General features: G+C 31.9%; 2 protein-coding genes and 1 long non-coding RNA gene across 11 annotated transcripts in view; 2 read left to right on the forward strand and 1 right to left on the reverse strand.

The window, feature by feature from the left end:
- Positions 1-39: 39 nt before the first annotated feature.
- On the reverse strand, positions 40-10,992 carry LOC100865054 (integrator complex subunit 12). 2 transcript variants are annotated; one of them, XM_086913731.1, is made up of 6 exons: positions 10,519-10,992; positions 7,909-10,432; positions 2,279-3,785; positions 1,496-1,930; positions 536-848; positions 40-275 (listed from the first exon to the last, which is right to left on the reverse strand). In XM_086913731.1, the coding sequence occupies exons 4-6, from the start codon at positions 1,922-1,924 to the stop codon at positions 130-132; spliced, it is 888 nt and encodes a 295-aa protein (XP_086769857.1). In that variant the 5' UTR covers positions 1,925-1,930; positions 2,279-3,785; positions 7,909-10,432; positions 10,519-10,992; the 3' UTR covers positions 40-129. The 2 variants fall into 2 exon arrangements, with proteins under 2 accessions (XP_086769857.1, XP_086769858.1); XM_086913732.1 differs by lacking the exons at positions 7,909-10,432; positions 10,519-10,992 and having other exon boundaries at positions 2,279-4,609.
- LOC147656797 (uncharacterized) lies at positions 3,247-5,615 on the forward strand. Its single transcript, XR_015293920.1, has 2 exons — positions 3,247-4,344; positions 5,244-5,615. It is a non-coding gene; the product is annotated as an uncharacterized LOC147656797 (long non-coding RNA).
- Positions 10,411-18,539, forward strand: part of scalloped (TEA domain transcription factor 1 homolog scalloped) — a 173,229-nt gene continuing 165,100 nt past the window's right edge. For 5 of the 8 annotated variants that reach the window (XM_031920398.2, XM_086913717.1, XM_086913712.1 and 2 more), the window contains exon 1: positions 11,183-12,433. Coding sequence is in view for 2 of the 8 variants with exons in the window: in XM_086913718.1 (XP_086769844.1) it covers positions 12,409-12,433 (25 nt within the window). In the remaining 6 variants the exon portion in view is untranslated. Of the gene's footprint in view, positions 10,571-11,182; positions 12,434-18,539 lie in introns of those variants that run through there. The other 3 variants (XM_086913724.1, XM_086913711.1, XM_086913719.1) reach the window with 3 other exon arrangements.

Here is an 18,539-nt window from a genome sequence, read left to right on the forward strand (position 1 = left end):
ATAAAGTATCTTCGATTCGACGAGAGAAAATTTCTTGGATGAATTGAATTAATTTTCGTATTTATTATGTTATATATATATATATAATTAATTTAAATGCTATTATTAATACATAAGTAAATAATGTATTTATTTTATAATAGGGCGTGTGACTGAAAGTTTCGAACCGATTCGTTTTCTCAATTGACTCGACGATGATGTCCTCGTCTTGTGATTCGAATGAAAACTACTTTTTGCAATTATAGCATTTTCACCGATGTTTCTTTGTAAAACATCTAAATTTACAAAATAGCCTCTGTTACATCCGAAAATTAAAACATTAGAAAATTATAATAAACTTCGAATCAAATGTTTGAAATCGGTTGTATACATATTTCATAAAAATTCCAAAAAATTTAGGGAAAAAGCCATAAAAAGATATCATTGACGAATAGAGGATCTTTTGTTTTGCGAAGTAAATAGAATCGCTGTTGAAAATGTGATTTCAAACTTTTGACCGGTGATGCAAATGCGTAACAATGCGTAATAAATTTACCGGACGAAGTTTGATCAACGATTCCAGTTTCGTTCTTCATATTTCCATTCAATTTCACCAACTTGTTCATTTTTGCTTCCTTGGGTTTGCCCTCGTCATTGGTCAGACGAGACCTTTTCACTTTCTTTTCATCGAAAGCGATGACAGAGTTTACAGAAGATGTGTCCACGCATTTTCTACACCTCCACACGATTCTTGGATCGTAGACGTCGATATCGACGACAGGGGGTTGATGGCACAGGGGATGATAGACTTCTTGACATTCTTGACACTCCAACAATATCAACGGTCCTAGCTTTGCCCCGTTACAGATCTTTCGTTACAAGCAAAGATCAAATTAGATAGATGTCGATATATCTTGTAAAATATGAAATATATGAAATTAAAAATAAATTGGAAAAATTGGAACAAGTAATAGGAATATTAATAAAAAAAAAAACTAGAAACCAAAGCAGTTGAAATATTTCTATTGTGTAACGTTGAACATTGTAGATTTTATTCATTTAAAGTAGTCATTTTGAACTATTTAGATCTTTAGTCCAAGCTCATCTGAAATGTAAATATAACAATTACAAGATGAAGTTTTTTTTTTTTAACAATGAATATTACACACCCAATATTATATATCCAATATTATAATAATATAATAAATAAAAGAAAATATAGTGGATTGAACTTAGTTTTTTCAAAATAAATCTTGATTTTGACATGTTGTGGAGCTCACTTTTTTTATTTATTATTATTTTGATACGAAGAATTTCCATTATTCTTTGAAATTTTTTTAACATCCACATACATACATATCTCTCTTTCTTGCACTTTCTCTCAAGCTAACTTTTGTCCAGGAAGAAATGTTTATGATATATAATTAATCAGAAGGGAGAAAAATTATAATGGACGCCATTAAAATTGTATAATGTTGTAGTTTATAATTTACTTTACTAAAATATCACCAAAAACCTTGCACAATAATCCATCTCCAGATCCTTCGTCAGGAATGGATATCCTTGGGATGTCTCCCTTCTCGCTGCAATCCTCAACATCCGTCGTATCAATTATTTTCATTGGTTTCCAATTACTCTCCGTCGTCGTGTTATCGTTGTTCCCAAAAATCAGCTGAGTTCCGGTTTTCCTCGAGGCAGTGCTCCTTTTCCGGGAACACGTTTCCGGAAATCTTTCGCTCGATTTCCCGTAGATTTTCGTATTTTGCAAAAATTTCTTTGGCATCCTCGCCATCAAAGTTTTGTCAAATCCATACCTTCTCTCGATGAACGTATCGAGCATTTTACGAAGTTTCTCCGTGCTGTCGTCTTCCGTCGAATGTAGAAGCGCTAACGCGTTGAAAAAATCTTCGTCTATGTCGGATGCATCTTCCGTGTCCTCGTACATTGTGAGCTATTTTTATTTTTTTTTTTTTTTGGAGGAGAGGAAGAGAGGAGGAGTTTACATGTCGGAAAATTCTTCAGGCAAATTACGAAATATCGTCGAATGAAATGTGAAATATGAAGGAATGAATGAATAAAAGAAACGGCATTCATTTAATTCTTGATTGTCATATTCAGTCATTTAGATTCGATTCAATCAATAATTTTAATTTTTATAAAAAAAAAAAGTAATATTATTTGATAAAATAACCTTAGCCTGATAAATTAACCAAAAAAAAAAAAAAAAAAAAAAAAAAAGATTATAACTCGACAGAGAAATGTAAAGAGAAATTCGAAGAGAGATATTTTCGTTTCTTACCGTCCCTAGTAAATAATCGCAAATTTCAAGTTTTCAAGGAAAAATTCAATTATCTCTGTAACCTGGAAAATGGTGTTAAAAAAATTAGCACCGAAGGTGAGCACGTTCGATTACGCGAATAGTAACGATACTAGTATAAACTTGAGATGGACGTGCATTGTGAAATATGCCGAAGGAAAGTAGTTGATATTTATCAACTTGAGTATCGACTTGCCTGCCGATTGTAACATCGATAAAATTGCATCGATGCGCTATTGTTTTCCAAGAGAGCTGACAAGCTGCCAATCGGTTTACTGCAGTTATACAGGGTGTTAAGAAACGCGTGATATATCTTTCGAAGAATTGATTCTATCTCTTTGCTGCCCTATATCGAATTAGTCTCGTACTATTTCATTCGATTCTCTTCGATTGTAATATGCGTAAAATATAGGATGCTTCGAACAGTTACAAAAATTTTGTACAAATATATAAAAATTTTTATTGTTCGGAAAAAATAAATAATCCAATCAACCAAATGTATTATTCTTATGCTCACTAATAAGTTTTAAGATGCCACGTAAAAAAAAATATTAATTTAATAATTGTTTATCCACGCACATACAACTTTCAAATCCTCTTTTAATTTCACTCAAACTGTCAAACACTCGCTCTCTCCATTTTAGACATTAACAAAGAATAAATGATCGATTATCATAACAATCGAAATCAGAATCGAAAATATCTGAAAGAACGAGTCCTCTAAAAATCTCTCGATATCCACAAAACTCTCGAAACTCCCACCCTCCGAAAATAGTCGAGACACCGCGAGACGCCGATCTCGCATCCGATCTCGTTCGAACAGAACTCGACTGGGAGGAAGGAGGAGGGAGGAAGGGATGACTCGAGCAAACTCGACGAAGAAGACGTAGGAAGCGTAAACGTCTAAGGAAAGGAGGCAAGAGGGGACGGGGAGAAACGCGTAGCTCACCTGGCATACCAGCAGAGTATCGCGACACATTTTGATCGAATTCTTCTCGAGGTCGAGGAATGCCGGTATCTCCGGTAGATATTATTACATATTTAGGTGGAACGGTGCGCTCTCCCGGAGGTAATACACTTAGACGTATTCTCTCTCGGTTTGCGCCTCGATGTCGATGTGTTGGTGACGTAGCGTGGTACATGGATATTGGTGGGCGAAAGTGGGAGATCGTGAGTGGTGGGGATAGTGGAACCGGAGGATATGTATCTAGCTTTACTCTCGCGCACACTGCTCTCTCTATAACCGTGCCTCTGCCCCGACCTCGAAGGATCGCAGTTCTGCGCGATATCCTGCATATCTCGGCATACCGTCCTCGTCGTTTCCGACATTGTTCCCCGGCCCCGGCCCCGACCCCGGTGTCCTGGCTCCAGCTCCCGATCCAACGGCGAATAATCCTACTCGTTCGACGTCTACCGGACCCGGCTTCTCAGCTGGATTCCATTCGATTCTGGTACCGTGCTTGCAGCAGTGAGGAACCATTCCCACTATCTATAATTGAATAATAATTGAATGGTTTTTCGGTACGAACGAACCTGTCTGGGGAGGTTAAGATTGGATATTAGAAGATGCATTTTAATCCGTTAAGAGGTTATGTCATATGTATGTGGATGTATGCGTATTTGATCAAAGTTATTAACCTACAGGAAAGAGCATATATTTTTATTATAAAAATTATTATATATTATTTTATGTTATTACTTTGTATTAATTATATTATACCAATCTTGTTTTCAATCTTTTTAGGTTAGCAACATGTTTTAGATATAATAGTAATATAACATAATATTGAGGAAAATTTCATATTATTGTGAAATGCATCTTCAATGATGAAATATTAAAGCAAAAGTCATAATGTGTTATTTCTTCGTTTTCTTCGTTGAATTTGTTTGTTTGCTTGTTTGCATGAAGAAGTTAATGTTGGGAAGAGATAAAAGAGAAAACTTCCGGTATTTTATTAGAAATTAATCTACATAGAAAAGAAAATATTATATTTTCTTACATTTGATATATCAAAGTTATTGCAAGATTTATATAAATATATGTGTATGTAAGTATATTTAAAATATATACATAATAAATTTAAATTATTAATAGAACGATATGAACCTTTGATTTTGTCGTCTATTGGCAGAAAATTATAGATATCATAGGAGTATATGTATGTCGAATTAATGCTTTACTTGATATATTGGTTGAAATAAATAAATGTAATTAATAACAACGGTTTCACGGTTCAATTACTTGTAATTAAAGAGAAATGAGAATTTATATGTTTATCTCATAAAATTAAATAAAATAGTCAAAATAATAAATTATAATATGTAAATAAATTTTAGTTAAAATTAACATATCGAAAATTATATAATAAATAGATCGTTTTAAATCATTCGTTAGCATAAACAATATTATCGAAAAGTATGAGCTTATTTACGGCAGTAATTTTTTTAATGCATTATCTCGACGATAATATTTTCATATTTGATTATTTTTTTATTGCAAGTTTTACGACGCTTTCCTCGCTTTTCTCGACGATTTTGTTATTTAAAAAGAAAGAGCTATTTTCGATCCATTCCAACGACGAACGTTCGCATCACCTCATAAAGTTCGAAAACATTTCTTATAAACGGGAGATGTTTCGCGGGGGTGAGATTCCTAACGGAGCTTATCACAGGGAAGATTTACTTGCACGAACGACAAGCTACAAAAGTATTAAAATATCGCGTGAACGGTGCATTCAAGGAATTCTCGTATCGTGTCCGTGGAACAGGGATGCTTTTATAAACGTTACTTTTTCCTTAAGTCTTTTCAGATTTATTTATACGAAATAAATTTCGAACGTTTTAAAACATTATAAGTATTTTTTATAATCCATTTTAATTTTCTTTTTATTATTTATACATTTAGATATTTCTTTATTATTTTTAATGAAAATATTTTTTTTTACAGCGAGATTTTAATTGAATTGAGAAGAAAATAGAAATATGAATATATGGTAATATTATTCATGATTATTTAAATTGTGTCAAATATTAAATTTATTGTTATGTTATACATGTTAGTGTGTTAAGATAGATTCCAAATTATGTTTGTTGTACAAAATATGTTTGTTATAGAATATTGTTTGTATAAATTATATTTATAATTTCACAAATACTAAATACCAAACATTGCTAAATCTAATTTTCTTTAAAATTAATTAATATTAAAATGAAAATAGATCATTGTAAATAATTTTTAAATAATTATATTGTATCATTTATAGATACATAGAACAAATCTTACAACATAACTAATACTAAAATATAATTTTATAATTTCTATTGTTTCTATTGTTAAAAATCGAAGGCCCTTGAAATGTTATGATTTCGATAATAATTGTTCCCCAAACGCGATATCCATGATATAATCTGACCATTGTCGCAACATAGCAAATCCAAGCAGAAACTGGAATTGGCCAGCTTCTGTGTCCTGCGGTGCAGTTTCAAACAATGCAGAAACAATAGGTGCAACTTTCGTGAAATGATAATTTCAAGTTTGCTCTAGTTTCGACTTAATAAGTTTATATAACAAGTATCGCACCGTTACGTTTAACTTCCAAATTTGCGTGCGAGAAGAGATTTACTATGATATAATGCCATCGTGATAGGAATAAATTAAAATAGGCTAGTTAATTTACTTACAATTGAAATACATAAAACATTGCATAATGTGAAATTTAAGAAACTTAGAATTTAAAAAGAGACAAAAATGCTTGTAATTGTGTAGGATATCTAAATTTAATATATAAATTATTTGTAAATTATATGTATAAAAAATAATTCAAACAATAATTGAATGATTTTTAGAGAGATATAATTTGGTATAATTAATTTTTTTTAGATGAAAAGAGAATAAAGATTTTATAAAGGTAAATTATGTATTTATATATATATTTTTTAAATGCAATTATGTAATTTTTAATTTTTATTTTATATTTTATTTTATATTTATATTTTAATTTATGTAATTTTTAATTTAATAATTAATTTAATAATAGTCGACGCAAAAAAAATATTGAATTTATAAAATAATTATTGTAGTAATTAATTTCTTTTTTAGAAAAATTTTACGAGTGATTTTATGTACCAATCTTCGATTGTATATAATATTATATTGAGCTTTGAGAAATCTATTTTATTAATAAATCTATAAAAAAATTTATCTTTAATAATAATATCTATATAGACATTAATTATTATCACTCTTATTTATTCATTTCGATGCCTATTGTGATTGTCGTATTGTACGAGATTGTAATGATAATTCTGTGTAATAGGAACTTCACAATAGTTACGACGTTGCAAATTTTTTCGCAACTATCAAATATAGTCGACAATGTCAATGAACTTTTATAGAAATATTGATTTAAAATATTTTGCATTAATTAATTAAATGCATTGTTATATAATATCTTTCAATATAATGCATTATTATAATTATGTATACGAGGTTCCATTTAATTTATAAAATAGATAATAAATAAGGCTTAATTTTTATTTTAAAATATATAATAAATACGTGATCTAATGCAAATAACTATTTTTCACGATTTATTTATTATTTTATCACATCTTAAATAAAAGTATAATTTTAAATTAATTTCATGAAATTAACTAAAATATATTGTTGTGATTAATTAATAAAACATGAAAAATTTATTTTTAAAATATTGTAATTAATTTGTACATAATTTACTACAGCGATCGCATTATAATCATAGAAATAATAATTTCTTTTATGATCATTGCCACTGTTCCGCTAGCTTAAAATTAGGGATTTAGATTTAATAGTATAAATGAGCATCGGAAGTTTTATGACTTAACGACTATCGACATTAAGGACGGTTCACAACATATCAACCGTGAGGCATATACTCCTACTAAAATAGCTCAAATAAATAAAAATCACAAAAAGAAAAATAATTGTCAATTTGATCATTATAAAAAAATTCATAAGGAAACAATAAAATATCGTATATTTTAATAATTTAAAAAATAATAATGAAAAAAGAGAAAATATCACAAATTTAAATTATAAAAACTTAATTTAACTTGGAAAATAATTTTGAAAAAATTAAAAAAATATATTTTCCAATATTGTTTAATTTGCAAATAGTTTATTTTTTAATTATAATTATATATTTATAATATTTTTAATTTTGTTATTATGTGTTCTTAATAATAATAATAATAATAATAATTATAAATATTTAATTATATATTTTTATTTTTGCAATATTCATATATATAACTATATATTAAAAAGAATAATTTACATAGTTTCATCGTGACATCTTGTATGTATATTAATATAAAGTTTATTCAGAAACAACGCACAATATGTACATTGGATTAGAAAATTTGAATTTCATTTTAAGCGTAAGGTTTCAAACGTGAAACAAATTTACGAACGCGTATCGTATACGGTCATACTTTAATCGAGGGTAAAGAGAACTGCGTACAAAATTGCCATAGAACTAACGGAATCGTTTAGTCCGCTCGTCGACATGTCACGAAAATCGAGCGTTAACGTAATTAAGTAATTAAACCTCGCGGGTGAAATCGGACCGTACCTTTCCCATTCAATGTGTCGCGTTCGCTGAAAACCCGCACGAAAACTGCGCGCGTTTCAGCCCCGCGGCGTGGCAGCCTCTGTCACTGTGCACGCTCCGCTACTCTGTGGTCGTTCGTAAACATTTGTCGAGTACAATGTGTCCAACTGACAAAAGGAGCTTGTGCAGTACAGCGCGCGCGTTTAAAAGCATTAATTACGACCGCTTTTGTCTCTCTGCAAAAGGCACGCTTTGAACGTCATTTTGATACGTGACATTTGATTTCACGAACGTTTTGTCATGTTTAAAATCGGCCCGATAAACGCTCAACGTGTGCACACGCGTCGAACAACACGGGCAACTTTCAACCTATCAACGGTTCAGAAAACATAGTATTCTTTATTTTCTTTTTCACGCGACTTTGTACACGTTTTTAATGCTTACATCAAACGTTTCGACACATGTGTGAAAAATGTATAAGTAAACGTAAATATTGTGTAATAATTCTCTTATATCGTTTATTTTTTCTATGCAATTGTAATTATCATTCGATGTTAGTGAAAAAAATGAAACGAATTAATGGGATATGTGTAAATATATTTATTAATATATTTATACTTATATTAATCATAAATTTAGTTATTTTTTACGTTTTTCTACTTTATTGATTTAATAGTTCTCTAAATAAATAATACAAATTTTTAGTACATATTTTAGAAAGAAGGTTAGAAATATATTCAATTAAACAAGTGAAGTTATTTTGCTTGATAATTTTAGTTATGAGTATAATTGAAATTTAAATTTATATTTAATAAACATTTCGCATTTAATAAATATTATTTTAATTTTTATTCTTGAAAACACAATTTTATAAAATGATTGTTTAAACATATTATCGTATGTCTTTTATATGCATAAATTAATTGAAATAATAATTAATAATTTAAATGATTCATCTTCATTTATTTTCATAGACTAATGCAAATATCCTTAATAATAATATATTTTTTACGAGCAAGAAATTATAAAACATATTGAAAAAAATTGTTTTTTCCTGATAAGATTGTGTAACAATTGACTTCTGTAGATAAAGTAGAAAGCCGATTATCCGAGCAAGTAGTGAACTGGTTTGATAAATTTATAACAATATATTTAATTTATTTTTTTTAAAGATTAATAAAGATTTTAATAAAGATATTAATTATTAAGATACATATCATAAATACAAAAAATTTAGATTTAAGAATCTATAAAATTAAATAATAAATGATCAAAAAATATTATAAATTAGACTATAGAATTTAAATATTAATTTATTATAGCATATAATTTTTTCATTTTTAATTGATGCAATAAATTTTTAATGTACTGAAATTCTTCACATGATTAATATATATGTGATATAAAATTATATATACTTATAATTTTTATAACAATCTTTTAAAAGTTAGAATTTCGAGTCCAATATTGATATATTCAATTGTATTACAAAAGTCAATTGTAAACATTATTCAAAATATTTACTATTATATTTTACAAATTATCTAATGAAAATTTCGTACAAGAAAATCTTGAAATCAGAACAAAAGTCACAAAAAAAGCGTGAATTTAATAAATATATTCTAAAATAAATTATACTATACAAATTTAGTAACAAGTAAAGAAAAGAATGATGAAGGGTAAAGAGTCATTTTTCATGAAATAAAGTACGAACGACACTTGACAATCTTAAGGCAATGCATTTGTTTGGGTCAGTTGTCTCGCATTCAGCTATTATCGGTTAATCCCTAGGATCTGTTAAGTACACAAATGGCCCCAGACAGTCTGCTACCGAAAATGTAAACCATTCACTTTTGTAAGCGAACTAATTTATGTAAACAAACATTAAAACTTACATGATCGTCATTATCGCATCGTAAAATAACAGAAACGTAATTGAATCTATTGTAAATATTTAAATAGATAAGCGACTATAATTAAACTGAATTTTTATTATAAAATATTTTTTATATTTTTATATTTGAAAAGTATTATATTATATCATAAAAATAAAAAATTCATTAAAAGAATTTAAAAAAAAAGCGTTTCGTATACGATACATATGCAATGATTTTGTTGATATATGTTTAGTATCAGATTACATGGAAAAAAAAAGTATACAAAAGAGAAAAATGGTCATTTTGTGATCTGTTAGTTTATGCGTTGCCATTTATCAAAAGGTTCATTCGAAAAACCTAAAACGTAACCTCTGAAATTCAACAAGTGCCCCTCAAACTTGAGCGAGAGAGAATAAACGAGTAAGCGAGTAACAACATCCAACCTCTATTACGTGCGTGACGCGACTGATCTCCTGTGCGGGGAGTGGGGAGATGACGGTCTTGTATGATGCAGTGGGGGTAGATGATCGGTCGAATTCGGTGCAATTCGTACGTCGTCGGTTGCGCTCGGCTTCTGGTTTCTCCCGCGGCCGCATAAGCGGTGTCAGCGTGTGCGCAGACCGGCTGCGCAGCAGGCGTGTGCGTTGTCCAGATTCTTTGTGCCATTCCTGGCATACCAAAAACAAGAGTGGTGACTGCGCTCGTATTTACCGGGGTGCAGCCTTGCGCGCTAATATTACTGTGCGAATTTTACCCGTGGTGTAAAGGCCCCGCGCGCGCGCGACGCCACGTCAGCTCGCCCAGTGGTAAGTACATTAAAGAAAATAGTGTCGAAACATCCTCGAAAGAGCGCGTCTATTCGTCCACGCCCGTGTGTCCCAGCGGCGTCGTCTCACACAGGGGCCGCGCACGGAACGGATTCGACAGCAGCGACGACGGCGATATACACACCGTCAGACACGGACAGACGGACAGACAGACGAAAGGGAGTGAGAGACAGAGGGAGCAATAGACGCTTGTGTGAAAGAAAGAGACGAACAGACAAACTGACCGTGCGATAAAGACAAATATTACGGAGGAAAAGGGAACATAGACGCGACATAGTGCGTGAACGTGTATATACGTGTCGACGTTATCCGGTTGACTGTGTTCTGTATCGGTCAAAAATATTACCGATCTCTCGCATATTCCTTGTGTGTCGTGATTGTCAGGTTCGTATTTCCGGTGACCGTGATGTTCGTATTGCTGGCTCCGTGTTGCTGCTAGTGATACTCTGTTCCTACTATTGCTATTGAGAGTAAGAAGGAAAGAGCGAGTAAATGTGTATGTGAGAGCGAGTAAGAGTATGAGAGAAAGGATAGAAGGAAAAGAGAGAGATCGAAAGGAGAGGGAGAGAGAAGGAGAGAGAATGACAGAGAGTGTGATGAAACGATAGTCGGATCAGTTTGATAAACGAAGAGCTCAAGTTGTGCCGGTCTATCGCATCTATCCGTGCAGTCTGGTAGTGCATTGGTGCATCCGTCTTTGTTCGATTGTCGCGTGTTTACGAGCGTTGTGTCAGCTGTGTGTCAAGCGAACGGTTCAGTGTATGTGTGTTACCGAAGCGTGTGCAGTCTCTCTGGCAACGTGTACGGACTCGCTCGCACGGAGACTCGTCGAGGAGGTTAGGACGAAGCGCGATCGGTCGGCGGTGTGCCGGTGGTGGTGGGCTGCGTGCGTTTCCCCGAGGAGAGCGCGCCACGACAGAAACGTGTGCCTCTGCCTAGTGCCTGCGTGCCAGCCCGCTCGCTCACCCGCTTCTGGTGAATTCGTATGGTGAATTATTGATCCGCGGCGGCGTGTGCGTGCGGAAAAACCGCGCGAGTAGAAGAGAGCGATTCACGGTGGATAGGAAAACCGAACGGATAAACGGAGAAAACATTGAAAGAAGACAGTAACTACAAACCGGCTCCCGTTTATACCGGTATCTTTTGTTTTGAAAACTGTGCGCGCGCGAACACGCACTTCGCATTATACATATATTACGGCTTTTAACAAGCTCTGGAGGTGGAACAGTGGTGGCAGCGACGGATTTTCTTTCCCCTAGGCGGGACCAAGCGAGAAGTGTTCGCACATATTCCATTACTCTCAACGTAACACGCGTCTACGTGTCTCTCCTTTTCTGTCATTCTCTCTCATTCTTCTCCTTTCTTCCTCTTTCCTCTTTCTTTCTCTTTCTATCTATTTCCCCGCTCTTTCTTTACCGCTCTCGCGTGTTATATGTGTGTGCGTTTCTCTCCATCTCGCTCTGGCTGCGTTACCTTCGCCGCGTGTGCGTCAACGAAACTAAACGCGGGAAAAGCTCGGCGCGAAATATATTCGAGGGGAATGTACACGGTGCTTATCGTGAAACGCGGTGCGTTTTCGTTGCTCAACCAGTGAGTGCCTCAGTGTAGAGATACGAGAATACGGGATATTTAGACGGGAAGCCCGTACAAAAGCATGTTGTCGTCGTCGTAAGACGACGACGACGGTCGCGACAACGACAACCATCACGACGATAAACGTTCGAGGAACTTAAACGCAACGCTGTACGTTTTGTCGCGCTCTTTCGAGTCTTGATAATCCAGGACAAGCAAACCCTACCTCCACCACCGCGACTTGGATGGATACTGTGCATTATTTCTGGAGTGAGTTTCTCTTTTAATCATGCGCTTGTGTATGTACGAATATACACTTGCATGGAACTACGTTACCGTCTGTTCTGTGTGTATGTATGTGTATATGTGCGTGTATGACACGTGCATATGTATATGCACATGTGTGGATGCGACGACGAGTGTCTTGTAATATGCGGTACCGCGTTGCTGATTTTTTTCTCGTCTCTCACGGCTCAACATTGTCGCCGTCGGGACACGCGTTCGTGTAGACAACTTTACGATTATCATTTTATTTTTTCGATTCTTTTCACTGCATAATATCATCTACAAACGTTATACTACAATTTTTTTTTTTAACTAATATTATGAATAGTAAATATAAGAAAAATCCAGCTTCGTTTATTCAGTAGGTAAGATTAATTTTTTTGAAAAAGTCAGTATATGCAATTATGATTTGAAATTTGAAATCTCATTTCAAAGATTTCGCGTTTGTACTCGTATAATAAGAAAAATATTATCGAAGTGACAGTGATTCTAATACCATAACGTTATCACAGTAGGTTATCAAAGTAATTCCACGGTAACATGGTAACACGCCATTACATAAATTTAATCGGATACTTGTTATCGTGGCGGCTAACCGGGTACGACCAGGTACGCTGTTTGGTAAAGATTGTTGCCGTCGATCGCGCATTTCGAGTCAGTTTGTTAACGTTGACTTTTTTTCTGTCATTGACTTGTTCGTATTTCAATTAGAAACTAGTTAGCTGGAACGTTCGAACGGTAGTTTTCCGCTTTATTGTGACTATAAAGTGAGCGTATATCGGTTTCATGCTCCGCTATTATAAACTCCGTTGCGTATATAACCTTTATGATACGCAATGAGATTGATCAAATTGTCGAGAAACTAAGTACACATCATTAGAAAAATTACATGAAAATTGTTCGATATGTGTTATTCACATGTGTTTTTATATTTTCGATTTATTCTTATCGACTTCCATTTAAGATTCGAAAAGGAATATCGACTATTATTTTTACTGCTCACGTTCACAAAATGATCGCACGTGTATGCGTCGCGTGCACGTATATGTGTCGCGTGCACGTGTACGTCTTTATAAGTTTATCTTGTATCGTGAATGGCAATATTGTTAGAAAATTAATTTGATTTTAAATTGTTGATTTTAATGATGCCATGATAACAGCTGGTTGAAGCTGTAAATTTTGTTAACACTGGTGCATTATTTTTATTCATATCTTATCTATTCGTTCTGTTTCTATCCAATTTAATTGAAGAAATACCTCAAATTGAAAATGCAGTTTAAATGCGAGATTATAGATTATAAATAGACGCGATGAAAATTGTATATTTAACAGTTGCATTATTATTTGAAAATTCATGTTGAAGAGAATATATTTTGTTTTTATATTTTGTTTCATAATAAGAATTAAATTAATGAAATTTTTATATTTTAGAAAATAATTAATTAATTTATTCCGAGTATTAAGAATATTTGCAGTTTTATTTATTTTAAACTTTTTCTCATAAATTGTAGAATTATATGAAAAATTCAATCTTTGATTTGAAATAATCACATTATATCGATGAATTATATATTATATTATGAAACATATTTTTTTTAGTTTATAAAAATTATAATATTACAGATTTTTAAATTATTAGCTATCTATAAATTTCATCTTAAAAATATTAAAAAAGTAAATTAATAGAAAATAATGAACTAATTTTTATGCAAATCATAATCAAACTTTATCAAAGTAAAAATTATTATGTTATTAGATTTTTTAAGCTCTTTTCTAACTAATTCAATTATTTACATTTATATTTCCATTTCTTATACATGATTTTCACTTTAACTTTCTTTTCATCTTTACCTCTTCAAAAAGATTCTTGCATTTCTAAGGAAAAATATTTTACCGAAATCGCCTCTTTCGAATCTTTTTAAACTACTCTTATACCCTATACTGAAACAGCATCATATTCGAAAAGTTTTCACAAATTTCTAGTTCTCTCCATTCGCATTGCTAGCTTTCTACAACTCATAAAAACTGCAATAATTCAAATGTACCTTTGCTATTAAATTTTCGCTTGTGTGTGATTTCTACCATTGTAATAAACTGTAATGTATTGATAATAAAAACGAAAGTCTATCTCCATTAGTAGTTTGCTTAAAGATAAAATTATTAAACTAAGATTTACTAATCTTAAATTGGATTCTAGATGTTACATAAAACTTTAGCAATATTTACAAAAAAATTGGTTAAGAAGATTGTTTTGAATAAAATCAATTATGATTCCAATTTATTTCTTCGTGATATAATTAATATAATTTTTAAGTCTAATAAAATTCTTTTAACATTTTAAAATTAATTCATTCTTTGATTATATTGTTAAAAAATATAATAAATCAAATGATCAAATATCAATTTTATTAATTAATCAATATTAATTATAAAATATAATAAAAATTTCATAAGGAGATATTTTAGAACAGAAAAATTGCATATTATCAACCTAACCTATGTCGTTTACATTATGTAAACTGGCCTAATTGGTCGATGTAAAGCCATCTAATTATCCATTAATACTATAAGCCAGTAGTATAGCACAAGATCGCGAAATCCATTGTCAATGTTTGCCGAAAATCAAACGAACTGATTAAAAATCTTTGAATATATAATAAGCACGACCAATAGGCATCGAAGTTTTTAAGCGAGATGGATAAAAATCTGTGGCTCCGTGTATGTTGGGGAAGGGATAAGTTGGGTACAGCAACGCTGCGGCCAAGCAGCGGCGGCAGGTGCAACCTGTGTTTCTTCGAGCTTGTTCCGCCCTCCTCGTTCCCGCTGGCCGAACAGCTCGTTTTTCTTCTTGAAGAGCAAAGAGCGCGGTGCACGCACGCGAACCGCGGAACCGGTAGCGCGGTAATCGGTAATCGATGAATTCGATATTCATATCACCTTCGCTAAACTCATACACACTTTCTACGCTTGATACCGGAGGCTTTTTATCTGTTCGCCTTATCGGCATGTTAAATATTGGAGCTTCGATAACGTGTTTTTTTTGTTTTCTTTCTTTTTTTTTTTTTTTTTTTTCTTTTAGATAATCGCCTTTATTTCACGATTGATTATTTATATTCTTTGTCTAATTTTAAAGTTCGAATCTCATATTATTTCCTCACGATTCTTTATTCGTAACGTTTGATTTTAAGAATTTCGTTTTTCATTTTTACGTATCTTTGTTAAAGAACTTTTGTTATATAAAAAATAATTTCTTTTTTTTAATGTATAATAAAAACAAATTATAATTGTATAACACTTACAATAGGATCTTTATCACTATTTTTAATACTAAATTGAACTTTACAAATTTTCTCACAAATGTCAAATTTTTGATCAAAGCAAAAAGAAGTATTTAAGCACTCGTGTAGATTACCTCTACACGAGTCTCTACGCCATTAAGCGATTAAAAGCAACATAACCTAACCTCTTTCCCTCTTTTATCGTAAATTCGACTCCCTTTTGTTTAACATCGTGGCGATCGTATCTCAGTGGACTCGTGATAGCAGCTAGACTCATTAAACCGAGGCTTCTTCGCGATATAAATAGGACTTCTTGTCCCGTTGCACTACGGAAGGAGCAAATAGATTATCACGCGTACCGACGACTTCTCTCCGTTCGTCTCTTCTTTCGCTTTCTACCGTTCGGCCATTCTCTTTCTCTCTATCTCCCTCCTCTCCACTCCTCTCTTCCCTCAGTTTCTTTTGCTCGCGTGGCACCATCACAGGTTTTTCTCTTTCTCTCTCGAAGAGAAGCCGGTACGCGCGTGACTTTCTATTTGGCGTAGACAGTGCCAAATTGTCAAGTAACTAAAATTACCTTCGAAGGTGTACGCGTGTCTTTCTCTTTTTCCCCCTCCATTACGTATTTCTCGTAGGTTAACCCTTTGCTTTTTTCGCGGACTCGTGCCACGAATGGCTATAATCCTTTTGCACGTCGGGTTTAATTTTCCACCCTGTTAATTAGAGAGGATTCGGCGTTATTTGACTTTTCGTGTTTCTCGAATTTGAACAATTTTTTTTTCCAGAAATTTTCTTTTTTATTTATTCTTTTATTTTGGAATTTTTCTTGTCTGGAAATCTAAATGGCGTAGTAAGTTCGGTTTGATATTATTGAATGTTGGTTTAGGATTTATTTTTTTCATTTTTGTGTACGAAAGTAATGTTTCAATTTTGATTGATTGAAAATATCAAATCAAATTGCAAGGCTTATCAAATTTTATTTTAATTATATCACAAAAGATTTATTGACGATTTGTCTATTTAAAACCGACTATTTAAAATTTCTTAAATTTCCTTTATATTTTTGCAACACAATTATAATCTTCAATGAGTGTTTTATAAATTATAAATTCCTCCCATTTAATTCGATTATTTCATCGTTATCAATCTTCATCTAGTTAATCTTCATCCATCATGGTGCTATTTTTAAGATTCTTGTTCCGAGTATAGAATTTTGCATATCATTCGTGATATTAAAACAATTTTGGCATCATCATTTAAATATTACAAATACGATGTTTCTCAAATTCTTCTCTCAATTCTTCGTAGAATGCATCATCAAATTGTAATAACTCCTATGATTTTCAATAATTAACATTTAATGTTTCAAAAACGAAAAAAAAAAAATTCCATTTTAATCTTTTTTAAAAAAAAAAAAAAAAAATACTTCGAATCCTTGATCCAAAGTTCAGTGTTGCATTTAAATTATGAAACAATTTAACTCCGCCGCTTCTCTCGAGTGTTCATTAATTCAGAAACGGGTCTGGGACCTTAACTCGATGATCGGCACGTGTGCGACTAACGACTGGCCTATTCGACCATCTAGTGACCCTAATAAAACCTATACAAAAGGTCGTTGTTCCTAGATCGATTTACGAAAGGTCGAACGTCACCATCAGATTTTCTCAGAGCTTAAATAGAAGTTCCAATAGAAAACTAATTTAAATTGTTGTCTTTTGGGATTGAAGTATCTATCGTCTCGTCATTAATGTAAATTTAAATATATTATTGAAAAATTTGAAAAGAAACGATCTTGTTATTTTCCAATTATTTTCCAATTGTTACATTTATTCGAATTGTCATTGAAATGGACAAATCAAGATATTGGACAAGGATAATTTTTATAATAAATTTAAATTTATTTTGCAATTTAAATTTTTCATTAATTCCAAGAAGTGTGTTTATAAATATCTTAGATATGTTTTGCATTTTACTTTGTACACTGCTGATCAAATCGCTAATTTATTCCTTAAAACCCAAGAATAGAAAAAAAAAATTTAAATTTAAAAATCGGATTAACATATTTCTTCAGGCATGTAAAATCTGAGTAAAAAAATTAAAATCATCCGCGTTGTGAACAATAAAATTTTAAAACCGAGGACAGAGAACCGATCTATCAGATCTCAGTCTATTAGATTCATAGTGAATTGTATCCATACGTTCCTACTAGAACCAAAGCTGTGAGTAATGCTTCTGTTTCAATATGAAACAGATTATGAAGGTTGGAGAGTTTGGATAATAGAATGTTGGAGTAGTAGGATATAGTCCGATAGCGGAAGTTTAGATAGTGAAAATTCCATTGTGTTTCAAGCTTTGTTTACATTAATAGCGGTATTATCGTTAATAATACTGATAATAATTCGACAATATGGAATAATTATTAATACAGAATTTTTTTATATTTAGAACGAACGATGTTTCATAAATTTTTTTTTTTTTTTTTTTAATTTACAACAATTTTTTAACATCGATAATCCGTCAAAAATCGGTTAATTTTTGTTAAAAAACATTTTCTCGACGTATCAACGAAAATATCTAAAAAAAAGATAATATATAAATTATATTATTATATTGTTGACGCGTGTACGATATTATCGCTCAAAGATTAAACCGAAACGAAATATCGAAACGTGAAAAAATATTATTCGATTTCCCAGTTGATCTCGAAAAGTCACGAGAGCAACTCGAATGCGGTTCTGGAACAATTTGTTTATTTATCGGGCACGTTTCGTACAGATAATTTAGCGTGACGTACGTTTTTTTTTTTTTTTTTT

Source organism: Apis florea, unplaced genomic scaffold, assembly GCF_048593485.1.
Source record: "Apis florea isolate Af1SG1 unplaced genomic scaffold, ASM4859348v1 contig_3496_pilon, whole genome shotgun sequence".
NCBI lineage: Eukaryota > Metazoa > Arthropoda > Insecta > Hymenoptera > Apidae > Apis > Apis florea.